Source organism: Nematostella vectensis, chromosome 7 (genome assembly GCF_932526225.1).
Source record: "Nematostella vectensis chromosome 7, jaNemVect1.1, whole genome shotgun sequence".
In the NCBI taxonomy this organism is placed as follows: Eukaryota; Metazoa; Cnidaria; class Anthozoa; order Actiniaria; family Edwardsiidae; genus Nematostella; species Nematostella vectensis.
In genome coordinates, this window is record NC_064040.1 from 6,916,658 (window position 1) to 6,936,955 (window position 20,298).

At 37.4% G+C, this 20,298-nt stretch overlaps 1 protein-coding gene across 3 annotated transcripts; it reads left to right on the top strand.

The window, feature by feature from the left end:
* The first annotated feature begins 836 nt into the window (after positions 1-836).
* Positions 837-19,641, top strand: LOC116609368 (poly(A) polymerase type 3-like). Of its 3 annotated transcripts, XM_048729891.1 has the most exons (23): positions 839-1,010; positions 1,135-1,213; positions 1,351-1,430; positions 1,508-1,574; positions 2,354-2,435; positions 7,384-7,493; positions 7,584-7,637; positions 7,973-8,084; positions 8,386-8,475; positions 8,865-9,003; positions 9,303-9,384; positions 13,433-13,553; positions 13,688-13,772; positions 13,858-13,911; positions 14,481-14,594; positions 14,949-14,998; positions 15,291-15,341; positions 16,169-16,238; positions 16,395-16,452; positions 16,865-16,997; positions 17,456-17,710; positions 18,186-18,302; positions 18,696-19,641. In XM_048729891.1, exons 1-21 carry the CDS (start codon positions 1,000-1,002, stop codon positions 17,653-17,655), a joined length of 1,842 nt encoding a protein of 613 aa, XP_048585848.1. In that variant the 5' UTR covers positions 839-999; the 3' UTR covers positions 17,656-17,710; positions 18,186-18,302; positions 18,696-19,641. The 3 variants fall into 3 exon arrangements, with proteins under 3 accessions (XP_048585849.1, XP_048585851.1, XP_048585848.1); XM_048729894.1 differs by lacking the exons at positions 17,456-17,710; positions 18,186-18,302; positions 18,696-19,641 and having other exon boundaries at positions 838-1,010; positions 16,169-16,243; positions 16,865-16,959; XM_048729892.1 differs by lacking the exons at positions 16,395-16,452; positions 16,865-16,997; positions 17,456-17,710; positions 18,186-18,302; positions 18,696-19,641 and having other exon boundaries at positions 837-1,010; positions 15,613-16,238.
* The last annotated feature ends 657 nt before the right edge of the window (positions 19,642-20,298 follow it).

The window sequence follows — 20,298 nt, forward strand, 5'->3', positions numbered from 1 at the left end:
CTGTGTATGGTGTGTATGGCTGCAATACACCAAAAACTGGAAATCGACTCTGCCAAATTTTCGTCTTTAATAAGACTTCTTCAGGGCAGACAAGTCTTATTAAAGACGAAAATTTGGCAGAGTCGATTTCCAGTTTTTGGTGTATTGTATTCATTGTTCTGGTACGAGATCGCGACAGTTTGGGCTTTTTGATTCTGTGTGTATGGCTGTGTATAGTGTGGATAGATGTTGATGGTGTGGATAGCTGTGTATGGTGTGGATAGCTGTGGATGGTGTGGATAGCTGTGTATGGTGTAGATAGCTATGTATGGTGTGGATAGCTGTGTATGGTGTGGATAGCTGTGTATGGTGTGGATAGTTGTGTATGGTGTGGATAGCTGTGGATGGTGTGGATAGCTGTGTATGGTGTGGATAGCTGTGTATGGTGTGGGTAGCTGTGTATGGTGTGGATAGCTGTGTATGGTGTGGATAGCTGTGTATGGTGTGGATAGCTGTGTATGGTGTGGATGGTTGTGGATGGTGTGGATAGCTGTGTATGGTGTAGATAGCTGTGGATGGTGTGGATAGCTGTGTATGGTGTGGATAGCTGTGGATGGTGTGGATAGCTGTGTATGGTGTGGATAGCTGTGTATGGTGTGGATAGCTGTGTATGGTGAGGATAGCTGTGTATGGTGTAGATAGCTGTGTATGGTGTGTATGGCTGTGTATAGTGTGGATAGATATGGATGGTGTGGATAGCTTTGTATGTGTGGGATATCTTATATGAAACACTTCAGAATGCGTACTTAAAGTACTTACCTACCTGGCGAGGTACCTTGCCGCTGGCACAAAGGTTCGTGGGCTCTGGGAATGAGATTGAAGTTGCCGCCATTTTGTTTTTTTGGGTGTGTGTAGATTTTTTCTCACATACACTTCACGGTATTTTGGCAGCAGGGCTATAATATAGCCACTTCAACGCACAGATGCCCACTTGAGACATAGATAGCCGCTGGATGCTCTATGATGTCCAGGTAACGACCACAATTTACCGATTCTAGAAGTAAACGTTTGGTTTTCGTCGCTTAGCTCCAACGTGCTTAGTCTTTGACAGAACTTTGTAAGACTCATTTTCTCATTTCTTTGAATTACCCATAGCTCTACTGCGGGTTCTAATCCACCTCAGAAGTCGTTCGGTGTAACTTCGGCAATCAGTCATGCTGGGCCGAAACCTAGAGTAAGAATTCATTATGTTATTTCCTGCACGTGGCTTTTCATTTGCTCGTGTTTATTGAAAGACTGCCATCTTTGACTCAATACAATACTAAAATTTAAGTAAATACATTCTCTCGTGTATCTAACTTCTCACGACAGGACTTGGAGCTTACTAAACGACTGGAAGAAGCCTTGATTCCTTATGGTGTATTCGAAAGCGAGGATGAACGTCAGCAACGGTTTGATGTTTTGAAGCTTGTCAAGTTGTTATTTAGTCAAATCCATTCTGGGTTACATCTTTTTTTACCGTATCTAGGATGATTGTTCTTGCTAAGCTGAATGAGTTGGTAAAGGAATGGATTGTAGAAGTGAGCATAAAAAAAGTTAGTATATAAACATTGCAGATCTCCTACACTTTGTTTTTATCTTGCAAATAATTTCATTAGTACTGATGCTATTACTTAAATGGTAATATTACATTAGTTGTGTTGCATTAGTTTTTATTTATTATTGTGTATTATTTTTCAATACTGTGCTTAAAATTGTTAACAACAAAGCTTCCATTATTTTTACAATTGAGATTTTTATCTTGATTGCAAGTTTATAAATTTTATGTTGTGGTTCCAAATTACACAAATTAACACTACAAGCAATAACATCCATATTTTACTTCTAAAATCTCTTACTCTCTCTTAAAGCCGCATTGTCACCAGTTTACTTCCGGAGGTCCGATGGAAACCTCAACCGTTAAAAGACAAAAGAATCTATTAGAATCCGAGATATTTAACAGGCCATCCGCTCTAAGTTATCAATCGTATCCTCAAAGAAACTTTTAATAGACACAATGCTTTCAATATTTTGAAAAATTTTGGCGTTTTCCGTTAAAAATCATAGGATATTGTTTTGTAATCGACCGGAAATAAATTGGTGAAAATTCAGCTTTAAGTCAAGTTGGCTTTCAAAACTTTGACATACTTTGACATATTTTTGCTGTGATCATGTGATTGTGACTGAGGACTGGAATTTCAAAGTACTTTTGATAAAGTACAATTACAATGCATATAAACCTGATTTCCGGCTAATGCTCTGTGGGTATGCTTATGATTAAGTGAATTTAATTTTTTTTTTTAACTTGTAACTGTCTTTGTACCATAAATTCTAGAATATGCCAGAAAATATGGCCAAAACAGTGGGTGGAAAGATCTTCACATTTGGATCCTTCATATTGGGAGTGCATACCAAAGGTGTGTTCTGTTATTTTGATACAGAATTTTCGTATAAAATGATATGTTGCTCAATGTTGCTTTTTGATTCATCGGACTAGTAAAACAGGTTGAATTTGTTTGAAAATTCTACCAATTTCATTGTTATTGTAAAACAGTCTGTTTACCCTCTAAGCTGGTCCCTTAATACACAGGTGCTGACATTGTAAAACAGCCTGTCTACCCTCTAAGCTAGTCCCTTAAGTGCACCAGTCCCTTAGATTCAACTGAGGAGTTCCAAATACGAAATTTCAAAATCGCCCAAAATTGGTTTAAAGTTAGCCCCTGGTTCTCTTAACATGGTAAAAAAGTTTGAGTTACAAACAATAAATATTTTTCGAGAAAAACCGAATTTACGATTTTGCCTATAAAATCGCCGATTTGGGGGCATTTTTCACCTTTCAAACAAAATCGTAAAATTCTATCTAAATATAGGCGGAATTTAAAAAAGCGCTACAGATCCTTAGAAAGGAGTGGATAAGGTATAAAACGAGTGGTTTCTTTACTTTTTCCGGCAAGAAAAAATATATTTTATTGCTGTCTAAACATGTCAACAAAAAACGTCGACTAAAATATTAGTCTAAATTAGGGGCTTATAAATCCAATGGTACGTGGATTTTCGCAGAAATTTTGCACTTTGAGCAAAGATTGGTGTTATTTCTTTCGATTCAGCAAATAAAAAATTGGGGGAATCAAATTCCCGAATTATAATGAGGCCGAGCGCAACCCCATGTCGAGCTCAAATAACACACGATTTTCTTGACAGCCGTCTTTATTAGATACACATACCTGTTTGTATGGAAGACAAATCACAGAAAATACACTCTATCCTTGCTGTATTCTTATTTTAGATGCTGTATAATAGTCTTGGTTCATCCTTGGAAGCTACTGGAAGTCAATAAAGACATTACAATGAAAAATATTTGCTATTTTGTACATACTTCAGTTCAGAACGCCTGCCGGAATGGCAAACTTTGAAGGATTTGTTTGGGTTTTAAAGTTTCTTTACGCTTCATTGAAGTAAAAGATATTCAAGCACATCAGTTCTTACCTTCTGTCAAAAGGTTTCTAGGGAAAAGGCTGATTTGTAAGATTAATTTCAATGCAAAGGTCAAGTACTTGAACACGAGTCTGGTTTCAAATGACAACAACTGATCAGCGGTCTGCCAGATGAGAATGCGTGACTTTCCACAGGTATCCTAATCCCCATAAGAACAGACAGTTTAGAGTCTTAGTCTTTCTTTATTAGAAAACATATTTGATAAAAAGTCGATATCATGTCTTGTTTGTCTGTTTTCAAAAACATCTGATGATTTAGTAAAGAACTTAGGCGTAAGAGTAAAAATTGTATACGTATTTACGTTTATCTGCATATTAGTTGTGTGCTCATGAGCACTGCTCGATTACTGCTGAAATTGTATCAATAATGGGAGCGGGTCTCTGTAAAATGCAGACCGGACCTTCACAGACCTCGGCGGACCGGTTTTATTTATTTATTAGATAAAATAAAAAAATTGTCGTCAAAGAAAAAAAGCTTGCTTACATTTTGCGTGGCAGTCCTTAGGGCAAGTGTGCCGTTGTTGCGGGGCGCCGGTGGAACAGAATTTCTTTTTCATTACGGACTTTGCGCAAAATTACCGATTTGCTCTAGGTGACTGAAGTAGTTTAAAAATCGGTAGCTGGAAAATCGGCAACTACCGTGAGAATAGTGACTTTAAATGGGCTGCTTCGCTACTTTGTAGCAAGAGAAAACAAATATCACTCTGTCCAAACACTGAGCTGTCAGTTAACTCAATGGAAACTGTTGATTGCCGTTAGAACAGTAACCCTCTATTGGCTACTTCCCTGCATTGTATTAAGAAGAAAACAAAAGCCGCTCTGCACAAGCACAATCGTAGATTGCCGTGAGAACAGTAACTTGTTATTGGCTACTTTGCTTGATATAACAAGACCAACAACTGTGCAATGCCAACAAGATTGCCTGGAAAAGGGTTACAAATTCAGTTGGAGCTTGCGACAGATTGAATGAACATGTCTATGATTTCGCTACAGACGACGATCTACTCCCCGTGTTTGAGGAATAAAATAATACTTTCGCTAAACGAAAGATATAATGCTAATTGACATTGTTTTAATGCGAGGGATGTTTTAGCCTGTCAGCAAGTCTGTACTTTTGCGCAAAATCCGTAATGAAAAAGAAATCTCCGTCGCATACCCCCCCCCACACACACACACAACATCGGCACACACATAAACTAATATCAGAATATAAGGAAAGCTGAGGTGCGTGATAAAGAAGTCGAGTCTACCAAACGGGAGTTGAGTTGAAATAGGGACTCCCCAAAATATGTTCAGAGAACAAGCAAAATGCAGTCCCGTACCCAGGGGGGGAGGAGGGGAAGCTGGGGGTGCGAACGCATCCCCCCACAACGGCCGAAGGTATTTCGGTTCCCAATGGAAGTGCTATTTGTAGACAAAACTATAAAGCATAAGCTGAATAACCCTGGTACGTAGCCAAATCCGACGATAAAAGTCCCGTGAAGATACTGCAAAGGCATAAAAAATCCCTCTTTGTTCTTTCGGGGGTAGTCAGATTTTTATTAGAGAACTCATTTTACTCGTCGTCGCTTTACTCGTTCCCCTCTCAGAACAGCCGAATTCCGAGCTACGAACAAGCAACCATTGCCTGGGCTACCTGTGATTACATTTGCGTTTCAAGTGTCACCTACGCGCGGGCTTAACAAATACTCCGGTCGTTAAATCATGATTCACTTACCAGCTCTAGCAAGAAGAAGTTCAAACTCAGTTTGAAGAGACTTGTCTGATATGTTAAGCAGCTTCTTTTGTCCATGAATATCCTTGTTACAGTCTTTCAGAAGAACGCACTTTGAATTGCTCGAGCAATCGACACTAGGGCCACAAGGAGCACCCACGCAAACAGTGTAATCACAGGTAGTCATGATCAAGAAAAATATCAAGCATCATCTGATTTACAATTCTAGCTTGCCTGATTTTATAAGAAGCAGATTAATGCGATCTCTTTGTGTTGCCCTAAAGTCTTTTGTGGCTAACGGAGGTGTTACTGTAACAGGATGCCGCTTTGAGGGAGTGTGACAATTCTTCCAGCTTATGCCCTTATGTCAACGAAGAATGTTTGCTTGTGGTATTTGTTTTATTCTTCGATTGGTGTTTCCTATCTAGAATTACGCTTTCACAACATAGGCGAGCCAACTGAGAAGAGATATCTCCTACTTCCGGGTGATGTCCTGCTGCAAGAGACCATGATACATCATGGTCTCTTGCCTGCTGTGAGTGACACAATAATGTCAAGTATCGCATACGCATATACATATCCCATATTAATTTTTGAAATAATTTTGGCATCATTAATATGTTTTTTTTTAGAATGAAGAACATAAAATAAGAAAAAATATAAAATATAAAAACTGCCGAATATAAAAGCCGACTAGTTAAACTATTCTTTATATCGGGTTTCCTTTGGAAATTCACGCATTCTCATCTGGTAGACCGCTGATCAGTTGTCATCTGAAACCAGACTCGTGTTCAAGTACTCGACCTTTGCATTGAAATTAATCTCATAAATCGGCCTTTTTCCCAGAAACATCTTGGGAGAAGGTAAGAACTGACGTACTTGAATATCTTTTACTTTAATGGAGCGTAAAGAAACTTTAAAACACAAACAAATCCTTCAAAGTTTGCCATTCCGGCAGGCGTTCTTAAATGAAATCTGTACAAAATAGCAAATATTTTTCATTGTAATGTCTTTATTGACTTCCAGTAACTTCCAAGAATGAACCAAGACAATTATACAACATCTGAGATTAGTATACAGCAAGGGTAGAGTTTATTTTCTGTGATTTGTCTCCTGTTCAAACAGGTATGTGTATCTAATAAAGACGGCTGTTAAAAAAATCGCGTGTTATTTGAGCTCGACATGGGGTTGCGTTCGGCTTCATTATAATTCGGGAATTTGATTCCCCAATTTTTTTCTTTGCTGAATCGAAAGAAATTACACCAATCTTTGCTCAAAGTGCAAAATCCATGTACCATCGGTTTTATAAGCCCCTAATTTAGACTATTATTCAAGTCGACATTTTTTATTGACATGTTTAGACAGCAATATAATATACTTTTTTTTGCCGGAAAAAGTAAAGAAACCACTCGATTTATACCTTATCAACTCCTTTCTAAGGATCTGTATCGCTATTTTTAATTCCGCGTATATTTAAAGAATATTTTGCGATTTTTTACGCAAGGTGAAAAATGCCCCCAAATCGGCGATTTTATAGGCAAAATCGTAAATTCGGAATTTCTCGAAAAATATTTAATGTATGTAACTCAAACTTTTTAACCATAATAAGGGAACCAGGGGCTAACTTTAAACCAATTTTGAGCGATTTTGAAATTTCTTATTTGGAGCTCCTCAGTTGAATCTAAGGGACTGGTGCACTTAATACATAGGTGCTGACATTGTAAAACAGTCTGTTTACCCTCTAAGCTGGTCCCTTAATACACAGGTGCTGACATTGTAAAACAGTCTGTTTACCCTCTAAGCTGGTCCCTTAATACACATGTGCTGACATTGTAAAACAGTCTGTTTACCCTCTAAGCCGGTCCCTTAATACACAGGTGCTGACATTGTAAAACAGTCTGTTTACCCTCTAAGCTGGTCCCTTAATACACAGGTGCTGACATTGTAAAACAGTCTGTTTACCCTCTAAGCTGGTCCCTTAATACACATGTGCTGACATTGTAAAACAGTCTGTTTACCCTCTAAGCTGGTCCCTTAATACACAGGTGCTGACATTGTAAAACAGTCTGTTTACCCTCTAAGCTGGTCCCTTAATACACAGGTGCTGACATTGTAAAACAGTCTGTTTACCCTCTAAGCTGGTCCCTTAATACACAGGTGCTGACATTAATACTCTTCTTGTGGCCCCTCGGCACATTGACCGTGCCGACTTCTTTTCATCTTTTTATTATCTTCTCAAGAATCATCCTGATGTCAGAGAGCTAAGGGTAAACCATATTATAAAATGCAATGACTGAAATCTGTAAGCTTGGATTTATGTTTGCAAAATAAATCTGACATTTTCTTTTTTTGTATAGGCCGTTGAGAATGCTTTTGTCCCTGTGATAAAGCTGATATTTTGTGACATTGAGGTATGTCATTTTATGATATCGTATGTTTTACACTTATACAATAATATTACAATAATATTCAGGGTTTAGATTAACATGTCAGTACAGTAGCTAGTAAAATGGAATAAGTTGACCATCTTCCTTGTTTTAGAGGTTTAAAAAATGAAGGCAATCCATGTTTTCTCTAAGGCGGACTGACCTGGCTGACTTTTGAAATCCATAAATATGACCAAATTACAAAACTGCAACTGCACTGAGGTTTTCACCATCGTACTTGGGGGTATAGAATTATTTCCGAATACAGGTTTTCTAAATGGCCCTAATAATATAATAATGCTCCATCCTTCTGCACACAGGTTGACCTGTTGTTTGCTCGGCTGTTTTCACCAGAGATACCAGATAACCTGGATCTGCTGGATGAAAACCTTCTAAAAAATCTTGACCCCAAATGTGTCAGGAGCTTAAATGGTATGTAGAATTATGTGAGATTTCAGGCTACTATTTTTACTAACTGTGGTTGTGGATTCTTGTTCCCTAATCTCTATACTAATTGTGACAGTCTCAGGTGTTTCATTTAGGCCCGGCAGCCAGCAGAACCGCCAGCAACTTTTTTCAGAGTGCTGGCTACTTTTTGAAAAAAAGTTGATTAATGTTTTATTTGAACCACTACTGTAACTTCCACTCCCAATTTATCAATTTCCACTGCCTACTATAAAACTTAAAACCCCTTAGTCTCACATGTGCTTCTGGTTTTCTTGTTTTATGATAGGTTGTAGGGTAACAGATGAAATCCTCCGACAAGTTCCTAACATTGAGAGCTTCAGACTTACCTTGAGAGCTGTTAAATTATGGGCTAAAAGTGAGTAGTGTGCAGGATACAACACAAGCATTCTGAGCGTTAATGTACCATAACGCCTTAGTTATCCATGCATTTGGCACTATCTAAAAGATGTTGTTTGCAATGCTTAGAAATATGCTATTTTCAAGAACAATGTTTGATTTCCACCTGGTTATCTTGATTATACTGTTATCTCTTTGCTTCTAACTATTATCCAAATTGAAAGCAAGTTAGGGTGACAAGCTACATTATGGAATGGTTTTGGGCAAATCTAGCACAGAATCCTTTGAATCGGATTCCTAAATAGGAAGGTAGAAGGTGATATTCATACTAATACAGCATAGGACACATCCAGATTGCTGTAGTATGAGTATAACAATAACAATAACAATTTGCTTTGTTTTTAACAGAACATGGAGTGTACTCAAATGTGCTTGGATTTCTGGGTGGAGTTTCTTGGGCAATGCTGGTCGCAAGGATCTGTCAGTTATACCCAAACGCAGCGGCATCCACACTTTTACAGAAGTTTTTCCTGGTATTTTCTAGATGGTATGATCAATTTTGAATCATTTGTATTTTCTAGATGATTGATGGTTAATTTTATACAGGGTGGTAAAGGGTATTTTCATGAAATGAGATTTGGCCATTTTTCACCCTACAAGAAACATGAGATCGTCCATTTCGACGTTCGTGAAACATGATTAAACGATTTAAAAGTAAAAAGCCTTTTTCCCCAGTCCGTAAAACGTGATCCATACCCCCCTTAACCAGCCTGTTTATATCTGCTGTTGGTATGTATTTATTTAATGCTTATTGATATTTGTACCTTCAACTGCATCTGTCAACAGGGAGTGGCCAAACCCCGTGTTATTGAAAAATATTCCTACACCAAGTGAAAACAAACTTGGATTTCAGATCTGGGACCCAAGGGTAATTATATTGGAGCAAATTATGTATGTATGAGCAATTCCACATGAGAAACCAAAAAATGGAAATTTCAAAACTCACATTTCTGGATAGATTTTTTTCACATTTGTACTCTCTTATGTCTAGTGTTTATGAAATCATTTTTTTTTTACCTGATGCACATTCAGGGGGGGGGGCACCAAACAACTAGTCCGCCAAAGGTTTATTGACTTGGGAAAAAGACCTCACAACCACCATGTGGAATTCTTTTTATAACAGTCAACATTACAATCATAAACCATGATTCTATTCATGATTTACACCCATACATGTAACTTTTTTAAAAAGTATAACAAAAAATAAGTACACATAAAAAATAATTTTAATTTGGGGGTCTGAGTTTTGTTACAGACGTTTCATGTGATTACTCACAAAACAAGGTTTTATTTGTACTACTGTACAGCAGAATTTATATCCTTTTTGAGTGGTACTTCATATTCTCTGTAGTAGCAACATGAATAACAAAAATATGGCAAAAGAAATGTGAAAGTACTTTAATAAGAAAAAAATGATGTTACAGACGTTACACTAGAGTGTTACAGACGTTACATCTTGTTATATTACAGACATTAATGCCTTTTGTTGAACAAGAAAAACACCAAATATTTAATATTTATTGTTTGATACATCACCCCAATTTCTCCAAATTATCTGTCAAGGACATATTGCAAAATTTGTGCTGTGAAAGCAGTGCATTATTACTTCCATAAAAGAAAATGAAATAAAATTTTAAGTGATTTGGACACTTCTTATTAGACTGGTTGGATGATGCAAACTCAAAAACAAGTGATTAACTTCTTCAAGAGATAACTATGCAAAAAAAAATATGTAACAAGAAATTTTTTTTGATGTTTAGGCTGGAAATTTATAATAAAATCAGAAAAAAGCCTGATATAGTTTGTTTGTTAAATAACAGAGGAATGATACTTAATCATTTTGGAACTAAAATTTACTAAAACATATGCAATTAGTTTGGTTTTATCAACTGCATGGAAATTGCCTTATTGGGCTCCCTGTGGATTTTTAAACAATTATATTTAGCTAGATCTATAGATAAAAACATGAAATTTACCAGTAGTTAAAAGAGAAAGTTGCCAAAAGATATGTACAGTACCGCTCTCGAACATGTAGACATATGTTCGCGAAATTGTTCGCGAAATTCGCGAACACCGTTCGCGAAATTCGCGGACAATGTTCGCGAAATTCGCGGACAATGTTCGCGAACAGCTGATGTTCGCGAACACAGTGTTCGCGAACAGTCCGGGACAAACCGTTTGACAAACGGGAACTCGTACCTCGTAACCGAAGACTTACAGTACTGATACTCACTTAAAATACAGGAGTTCTGCAAGCGATTCAAATAAATTGTTCGTGTAAAAGTCAGCTGAGAGCTATGGTTATGGTTAAAATCAGAAGCAACAAATTCAGTTATGGTCTGATATGCCTTCAGTTCAATTATTTGTAGACGATCAAGACAAGACACTTTCAAGTTTGAGAAATAAAGACGATAAAGATGGCGGATGAAAGCCAAAACATGCGAAGGATTCGATCGTGGATTTACGAGGGCAGACACAGGCAAAAAAGTTAGTTAGTTTATTCTCAAAAGCTTGCCTCGAAGAGGGAAGGAATGTCGATCGCTTGATGTGCTTCGAAGATTGTCGAATGTGACAACTGCTATCGAATACTTTTGAACAGCGGGAAGCCATTTATTTAACAAATACTTGTATTACACACGGGATAATTAATTTGGGGAAGGAATGCCGATCGCTTGATATTCTTCGATGATTTTCGAATGTGTGAAAACTGCTAGCGAAGATTTTTGAAATTCTATTTGACAAATACTTTTAATAAACACGGGAGAAGGAATGCCGAGCGCTTGATATCCTTCGAAGATTTTCGAATGTGTGAAAACTGCTAGCGAAGAATTTTGAAATTCTATTTGACAAATACTTGTAATAAACACGGGAGAAGGAATGCCGATCGCTTGACATCCTTCGAAGATTTTCGAAATGTGTGAAAACTGCTAGCGTAGACTTAATAACAGCGAGAAGCCATTATTTGACAAAGACATGCAATAAACACAGGATAATAAGTTTGAGGAAGGAACGCCGATCGATCGCTTGATATTATTCGAAGATTTTCGAAATGTGTGAAAACTGCTAGAGAAGACTTATAACAGCGGGAAGCCATTTATTTGACAAAGACATGTAATAAACACATGAGAATTAGTTTGAGAAAGAAATGCCGATCGCTTGATACTCTTCGAAGATTTTCGAATGTGTGAAAACTGATAGCGAAGACTTTTGAACAGCGGGAAGCCATTATTTGACAAAGCAAAGACTTGTACTAAACACGGGAGAATTAGTTTGAGGAGGGAATGCCGATCGCTTGATATTATTCGAAGATTTTCGATTGTGTGAAAACTGCTAGCCAATCCTTTTGAACACTGGGAAGCCATTTATTTGACAAAAACTTGTATTAGACACGGAAAAATTTGTTTGGGGAAGTTTTCAAGTCTTTACTTTGTCAAATAAATGGCTTCTTGCTTTTCAAAGTATTCGCTAGCAGTTAACACACATTCGACAATCTTCGACGAATATCAAGAGATCGGCATTCCCTCCTCAAACTAATTCTCATGTGTTTATTACATGTCTTTGTCAAATAAATGGCTTCCCGCTGATATTAAGTCTTCGCTAGATGTTTTCACACATTTCGAAAATCTTCGAATAATATCAAGCGATCGATCGGCGTTCCTTCCTCAAACTAATTCTCCTGTGTTTATTGCATGTCTTTGTCAAATAATGGCTTCCCGCTGTTATTAAGTCTACGCTAGCAGTTTTCTGACACATTTCGAAAATCTTTGAAGAAAATCAAGCGATCGGCATACCCTCCTCAAACTAATTCTCCCGTGTTTAGTACAAGTCTTTGCTTTGTCAAATAAATGGCTTCCCGCTTTTCAAAGTATTCGCTAGCAGTTAACACGCATTCGACAATCTTCGAAGAATATCAAGCGATCGGCATTCCCTCCTCAAACTAATTCTCCCGTGTTTAGTACAAGTCTTTGCTTTGTCAAATAAATGGCTTCCCGCTGTTTAAAAGTATTCGCTAGCAGTTAACACACATTCGAAAATCTTCAAGGAATATCAAGCCTCGCATTCATTCCCCAAACTTATATTCTGTCTAATACAAGTCTTTTCAAATAAATGGCTTCTCGCTGTTCCAGCTGTTATTAAGCCCTGGATCACACATTACCGTTCGTCAAATCGTTTATTTTGCATCTGTTCGCGAACAGCGTGTTCGCGAACAGTCTATATGTTCGCGAATTTCGCGAACAACGTTCGCGAAAGTTTCGCGAACAGTGTCCCTATGTTCATGAGCGGAACTGTAGAATGCAATAATATTATCAAAAAAGTTAATTACAGATTTACATTTTCACAGGTGTAACGTCTGTAACAAAACATGTAACGTCTGTAACAGAACGTTTTCCTTTATAGTTCAAGAATTATGAGTGCATTCTTGAAAGTCAACCTTACATAGAAAACATCTAACATTTAACATAAGATTTATTAGAAAGATAACACACGCATGATTTTAGATTCACAGAGTTTTCAATTTAAAAAAGAGTTTTTAAAAGAAGCAGTTTTTCTGATGTAACGTCTGTAACGCTAACAAAACTACAATTTAAAAATCAGAAAATTTAGCTTTACTTAATTTTTTTGACATGGGCATCTAAGGTTGATAAAGCCTTAACTAAAACAACACAATTATAATTTAAACACTTAAATGCAATGAAGATATGACATGATGAAAATTGAAAAAATGTGTTCCAAATGTAACATCTGTAACGAAGAACTGCTCGTATAGCAATACCTTGGTTAGAATTGAACAGTATATTTCATGATTTTATTTTATATGAATTTGATAATCATTATAATACTATACACTATTTTGATCTATGAAAAAGACATTGAAAATGTGTACATGACCTAATGTATGCTTATCCTGTCAACAGACCAATCCTGGAGATCGTTATCATCTAATGCCTATCATCACACCAGCATATCCACAACAAAACTCTACATTCAACGTCTCCATGTCTACCCGCAAGATTATGTGTGATGAATTCTTCATTGGTGAGGCTTTCTTCAAATTTGAATGAAGCATAATGTTTTCAGTTATATTTTATGCCATATCCCCTTTTTTTAAATCATTATTATTACCACTAAATTTCTAAATAATAATTTTGCTATAATTTAACTTATGATAGGTTTGAAGAATACTGAAGATGTGATTAGTGGAAAGGCTAACTGGGACATTCTTTTCACTCCTCCTAATTTCTTTCATAAGTACAAGTAAGTAATTGTGATTGGGTATGCCTTTTCTAGCAATCCCTTGTCTGTTAAAACACTTATCCTGATATTTCATTATGTTTTACAGACATTTTATAGTTCTCAGTGCTTCTTCCAATACAGAAGAAGAACATTTAGAATGGTAAGAATTAAAAAATCTCAGACATTGTAATATGGTAAAGGTAAAAATTGACAAATTTCAATCTGAAATTGAGACTGCCTCCCTGAAATATAGCTCTATCCACCACTCCCCCCCCCCCACCCCTGCAACTGGAACATGATAATGATAAGCTTGCAACATCTATGTGTAAATGAGCTCAGTATATGGTATTTATTTAGGCAAATGATACTAATGGTACATACAATAAGTGCAGACTCCCTTAAAAAGGGAGTAATGAAAACTAAAAAGTACTATTTTACCTGCTACAAACTTTTAACATTAAAAAGTGTGTATTTTTGTGGCTCTTCGGAATTGTTTACATTGTAAATAAAGCTCTTTTAATCTGTAGAGATAAACAGATTAACTAAAAAAACATTTTCCCTGTATAAGTGCCTACCCCCTGACACCTCGCCTTGGAGCTACAGTAAACCCTTTTTCGCACATTTGGATGCATCAAGCACAAAGCCCTAAAATTTCTGCCCCAAAATATCCAGACAGATATTTTCAAGGTGCAACAGACTGTTGAAGTCTGGCTATCGTTTTTTTTTTAGGATCGGTTTAGTGGAATCCAAGGTGCGTCTTCTGATTTCATACTTGGAGAACAATGAATACATCAAACTGGCACATGTCAATCCCAAGTCATATGGCCCACTGGATTCAGAAGGGTGAGTCGACTGTTTTCCCAGACCAACCTGTGTACAATATCAGTCTATCATTTTGGCATCTTTTAATTGCATCTTCTGCTGCCAAATACTTTGGAAAAAGTACTGCATACAGTAACAGGCATAACAATATTCCATTGTAAATATCTTGCTATAAAGTTATTCAGATTGTTTTAGTCATAGTACAGTATATTACAAAAGTGCTTTAATGATTGACGATACTGTATGTGGGCAACCTTGAATTTGGAGGTTACTTTTTTCTTTATTGCCCTAATGAAAGCGGTGATCATGGCTTTAATTAGATTATGAGTATTAATTGAGTTGATAAAACATTAATTAATGCTGTTATTTTTTTAGGGAAAAGCATGTAACAAGATGGTTCATTGGTCTCATGTTTGAAAAGCTAGGTGGGCATCTTACATTTCATGCACTATAACTTTAGTCAATTTTTGTGTAGATAATGTTACACAATTTTAAGAAAATCCTTTTAGAAAGAACCTAAGGCTGGTTCTCACCAAGGCTGGAGAGGAAAGCCAACACAAGTAGTTGAGTGCTAGAAACAATAAGCAGTTGCATTTCCTTGTTGTGCTTCCTTTTGTAATTTGCATGTAGAATTTCTTGTGTTCTTGCACTTGTGTCTGGTGAAAAAAAAACTTACGTGACTTGCTTATTATGGTGATTGCTGTCATTTCCCTACAGAAAATGTCAATATCAATTTGACGTATGAGATTCAGATGTTTAAAAACAAGGGTGAGTGTAACCATTTACTTAGTATAAATGTCAGCCTACACTAAGTCAAATGCTTTCAAAATATGCATTCTGCTTTGCAGAAATAAAGATGCGTTACTTTTTGCCTTGTAGTATCATTTCGCAATTATTTACAGCGTATATCTTATTGCGTTGATCACAATTGTGATCGAAAAAGGAGTGAGTTTGACGAAAAGTTGGGTGATTCGTGCACAAATGTTGTTTAAAAGCTTATAAAAAATATTAATAAAAATCACCGCTCCAATTGCTGCAGGATTCCTTATGGATACTTTGCTCAGGTTACACTCAGCTATTTTCTGGGGAAGATTCGGGCTCCACGGTCAATTATATGTGTATTTTGGGTGGGGGCGTCCTATTTTGTATTATTTTGTATGGGAATGTCTAATGTTTATCACCCACTTGTACAACTCTTGACGTCACAAGTGATATGCAAATAAGATAATCAAATGTCGCCGGTTTCATGCGAAAATTTGCCAAAATTGCTCATTGTTCAAAAAGTTTTCGTTAAAATCAGGTATTGAAAATTGGGGGAACTATTGTTGGGATATTATGCTACACTATACTAACTAGTCAATTTGTCAAAACAAGCAAAAGAGAATTCCGTGTCACGTTCTCAAAAATAGACTTTCTCAAAGCCCTTTAAAGACGTTTTGTTTCATTTGATCATACTCAACTCACTGGCAAATTGGTGGCAAACTGGCTAGCTTTATTTGCCAGAATTGCAGGTAAGAGCCCTAAAGAGAAGTAGACTTCAAGCATGTCTACTGCTTAAAGGGTGCTCACATGGTCGTTATTGATTACCTTTGCAGTTCATAGACGGGCTGTGAAAATTATGATGTTTAAAGAAGGAATGGTCACAGAGGCTAAGCTTGTTAGAAGGTACTGTAAGTAAGACTGCTATAAAAGTATGCAATTACCATGGCAATTGGTCTGCTCTTTATCAGTACTCTATTTGATGTTGTTTACAATAATTGATAATTTATTATTTCTCAAAAAATGGGCTGGAAGAGCTATTTTCTAAATTTATTTATTTAGAAAACAGTTGAACCAGTTTCTCCCACCTGGAGTTTTCAGGTTAAAGAAGAAAAGTTTGGTAAGTACAGTACAACTTCTGTATTTCATACTTTTTTCCCTTGATGAGGATATAGTTTTATATTTATTTTTATGGTGTCTAAGGTACATTATTTTTTTTGTATTATGGGGGTATATACGGTACCAAATAAAGAAGCACATTTACAACAATCACAACCCAGTTTGTGATTCTTTATAAACAGGGCGCCAAATCCAAACAAAGTATGCACTAGTAGTTTATTGCATCTTGTACTTTGTAAGGGCCAAAAACCCTATTTCAACAACAAGAAATGATATTTTGAAATAAGGCTCTATAAAAAGCCCCTCCATTATAACCTCTGGAGCTTATTAGATCTGTAACGCTAGTTACTGTATTTGCAGTAACTGTATAAGCAATAGAACGACAATGCAGTTTAAAATCTTTTTTACAACAGCAACAGCCAGAAGACAAAGCAAACACATCCAAGATAGATCTGAGTTTGGATGACAGCTCCAATCTTGAGATCTGCACAGATAGTATTCCTGACAGCAAGCAAGATACTGAAAAGCCTACTACTGCTGAGTCCGGTATGTTTTATAGTTAAAATACAGCCATAATAGTAATACCCTAGATTACAACACTGCATATGGTGCTGAAGAAAATTGAAGCAATCAAACTCCAAGACCAAAAACATGAATGTCTATGGTGTTGTCTATTGGTACCTCCATAAAATAGTCACCCACTGACAAAAATCAAACAATCGAACAGCCGCTTAATAGAGGTTCTATAGAAACAATGATTTACTGACACATATCTCAGGACTTGAAAATTGCTGCTTAATACAGGTATCACTTTATATTTATAATTGCCTTAATGTAGCCCGTGTGCAGTTGTTTAGTAAGTGATCTCAGCTTAGAAACCAAACGTGATCATTGACCCCAACTTATTTGTGGGCAATCACATGGCTCTGAGGATTCGATTCTGTCTATTTACTGTACATTGAAAAACTTCTGTATAGTAAGCTCATATAATTCTGTTGACACAGGAGTCAATGGAAATAAGACAACAACCCAAACTGACGGTACCACACCCAACCCAGTCGCCACACAGGGAGAGGTAACGTCCTCTACCCCCACTGATTGTACCGTGCCCGCTGACATCTCTTTTGAGAAAATATCAGAGAAGAGTGATGAGGGCAAAGGAAGTAAGACTGCTATCTCCAAACTCTGCACAACCAGCTTATAAGCGACTCAAAGACGACAGCCCTGAGAAACCACCTACAGAACCAGACGAGAAAGTGGTATGCCTAGATGATAGTGATACACTAGTATGCTGTACAGATTTGATTAGTGTATTTGAGTTTGTATCAATAAGTAATAATTATTTACTATCAAATGTAATTTCCAAAAATGACAAAAATTGCACCAAAGAAAAAAACAAATTGTCCACAGGCTAGGCCCCAGTTGATCTTTCACCTACAATGATAAAAACACCAAAATACATTAAATGAATTTAGATTGAAATTAAAAGTTAGACAAGGAAATATTCATTAAGGTGGGTGATCTAAATTTGCTCGAATTCTTTTACAAGTAGACGGGGGATTTACAGTTCCAAATATAAAGAGAAAGGTTTCTTACACCTGGGAAAACCCAGGTGTAAGAACAAAGCAAATCCGTACTGTAACTTAGCTGTCGCTTCCAGCCCATTGCAATAGCCCCCTCTGGTATTCAAGTGTGTTGTTATTTAGTATTGTTGCTATTCTGCTTCGTATAAAGGCCGAACAGAAGATTCCAGAGCCAGATAACCCAACCCGAGGGGTCAAAAGACCATCCAACCCTATAGACGAGGAGAGTAGCGGTATCAAGCAATTTAGAGACGGGCTGGCTAAAGAGGTAATCTTTACTTCTACATTTTATAGTGCCATAATCTGGAAAAAAAATATGGTGGACCATTATGTATTTGAACGTGGAGGGGGGGCGCCAGTGGGAAGGGCCGTAAAAATTCGCGAGACAATTTTGGAAAAAAAATTGGGGCAAAAAAAATATTTCGAATAATAACTGCCAATCTCCAACACTCAAATATTCATTATATGGCAACGAAAATATGCGCGCTGTGATTGGCTAATTGGTTCACAATGCCTCCGTCGATATGCCAAAGCCTCAGTTTGATATTTCCCGGCATGACTCCCCTCCCGGTTAGTAAGTATTTGGCAATTCTCCATCTCCTAGCTTAGCAATATTTTCTATTTACCTCCATCGCCTGTGTGTATGTGTGTGATTTTTCAGGAAGACGAGAAGGAACTGCTTGAAGCACCCGGGGACCGCCCTCACCAATTCCAGCTCCCAATTACGAAGAACGCCATCAAGTTAAAGCTGAAATGAGAATATCATTAAGCCAAGCGGATTTCTAAATAGAAAAACAACTACCCTGCTTACATCTGCAAAATGTTTAACGCAGGGGCATGCCAAAATGTTCAACGCTTTCACTTTAACCAGAGAGTCTCACAGACTGTTTTGACATATTGTGTAGGCTGACTTGCCATGTGACAAAGTGTGGTTCGGGTGGGATTTGAAGGGTGACATTATACTGTTTTATATATAAAAAAGAGTAAAATAAAAGTCATGATTTTGTTCCTGTTATATGTACTCTTTGCAAAGCCATGGATATTGTGGTCGCTGATAAAACCATCGTCTCGGTTAATGATAAAATTGTTATCCTCCATGATGTAGGGTGTCAATGTCCAGAATTATTGCTTTCCTCCAAAGGATTTCTTGGCCTGTTTTATTTGGTGGTTCTAACTGCTATATAAAAAATAGCAATCAAAATCATCAGCAATATTTCTGTGTAGCTGCGATTCTGAACGGCATTTTGGTGGCCGGTTGCTTTCCATACAGTAGCTCCCATCGAAGTTAAAGTAGAATATTCAGTAGTTTTATGTAGTTTAGACTATTTTTAGTGGTAGACTACGACAACTATTTCCAACATAACTTGGTGGATAATTTTGTAAGTCTGCTGCTTGGGCGATGGCTAAGATTGGCTATGGGTGATGTGCGAAAAGACTCGAGTTAATGGTATGAGTTAGCTGGAGCTGCTGTGTAAATAACATATCAAGACATTTACATATTTGGTCTTTGCTAGACTTTGTAAATTACTAGGTCTACCAGGATTTTCATGTACCATGTCATCAAATTTAGGGGAATTGTTTTATGGAAATAAAGTTTTTAAAACTCTTATAAGTGTAATCTTTTTATGGGTGCTGAGGTGAAGAAATCCCATAGGAGGGGCTGGTAAGGTATTGTGCCAGCAATACTTTTGCCAAGGCCCGGGCGGGGCGTCTGAAGTGAAGAGTTGGAATTTCAAAGTCTAGAATTGGGGGGACTTGGTTTTTTCATAGACGGCAGATCAAGGATCGCGTAGATTAATAATTAGCAATCATTATTCTACGACGGGACTGGGGCCTTTCTTGCATTTTTTTTCACGCGATGCGAGGCCGTGTCGAGCTCTGATAGCGGCCTTGAGCGCGTTGTATCTCTCGTTCCCGAAGTATTAGCTGAAACTCTTCGTCTGAGATATGCTCGTCTTGTAGAGCCTTAGAGACCAGCTCGCTGATCGAGTTTTTCTTACTCTCCGCTAAAACCATCGTGTCTTCGTGTTTAGCCACCTTGCTCGGAAGACCCCTAGAGACTACCCCTTTGCCTGCGCCCACGACACCGACCAGCCCAGCGACCCCTGCCAGCGGACCGCCGATCAAAACCCCTATCCCACTCAAAGAGACCCCTACCCCGGCGCTGGAAAGCGCCCAGGCAGCGATGCCGGATGCCACAGAAACAGCATGGGTAACGGCAAAGGTGCGCTTATACTTTTTCCGCACCTGTCGATGATGCGTTA

What these genes read in the sequence shown, in the direction of transcription:
- LOC116609368 (XM_048729891.1), top strand. An exon ending in CTGATGTCAGAGAGCTAAGG is followed by an intron (nt 7,494 to 7,583) that starts GTAAACCATATT and finishes TTTTTTGTATAG; the next exon opens with GCCGTTGAGAATGCTTTTGT. An exon ending in GGCCCACTGGATTCAGAAGG is followed by an intron (nt 14,595 to 14,948) that starts GTGAGTCGACTG and finishes TTATTTTTTTAG; the next exon opens with GGAAAAGCATGTAACAAGAT.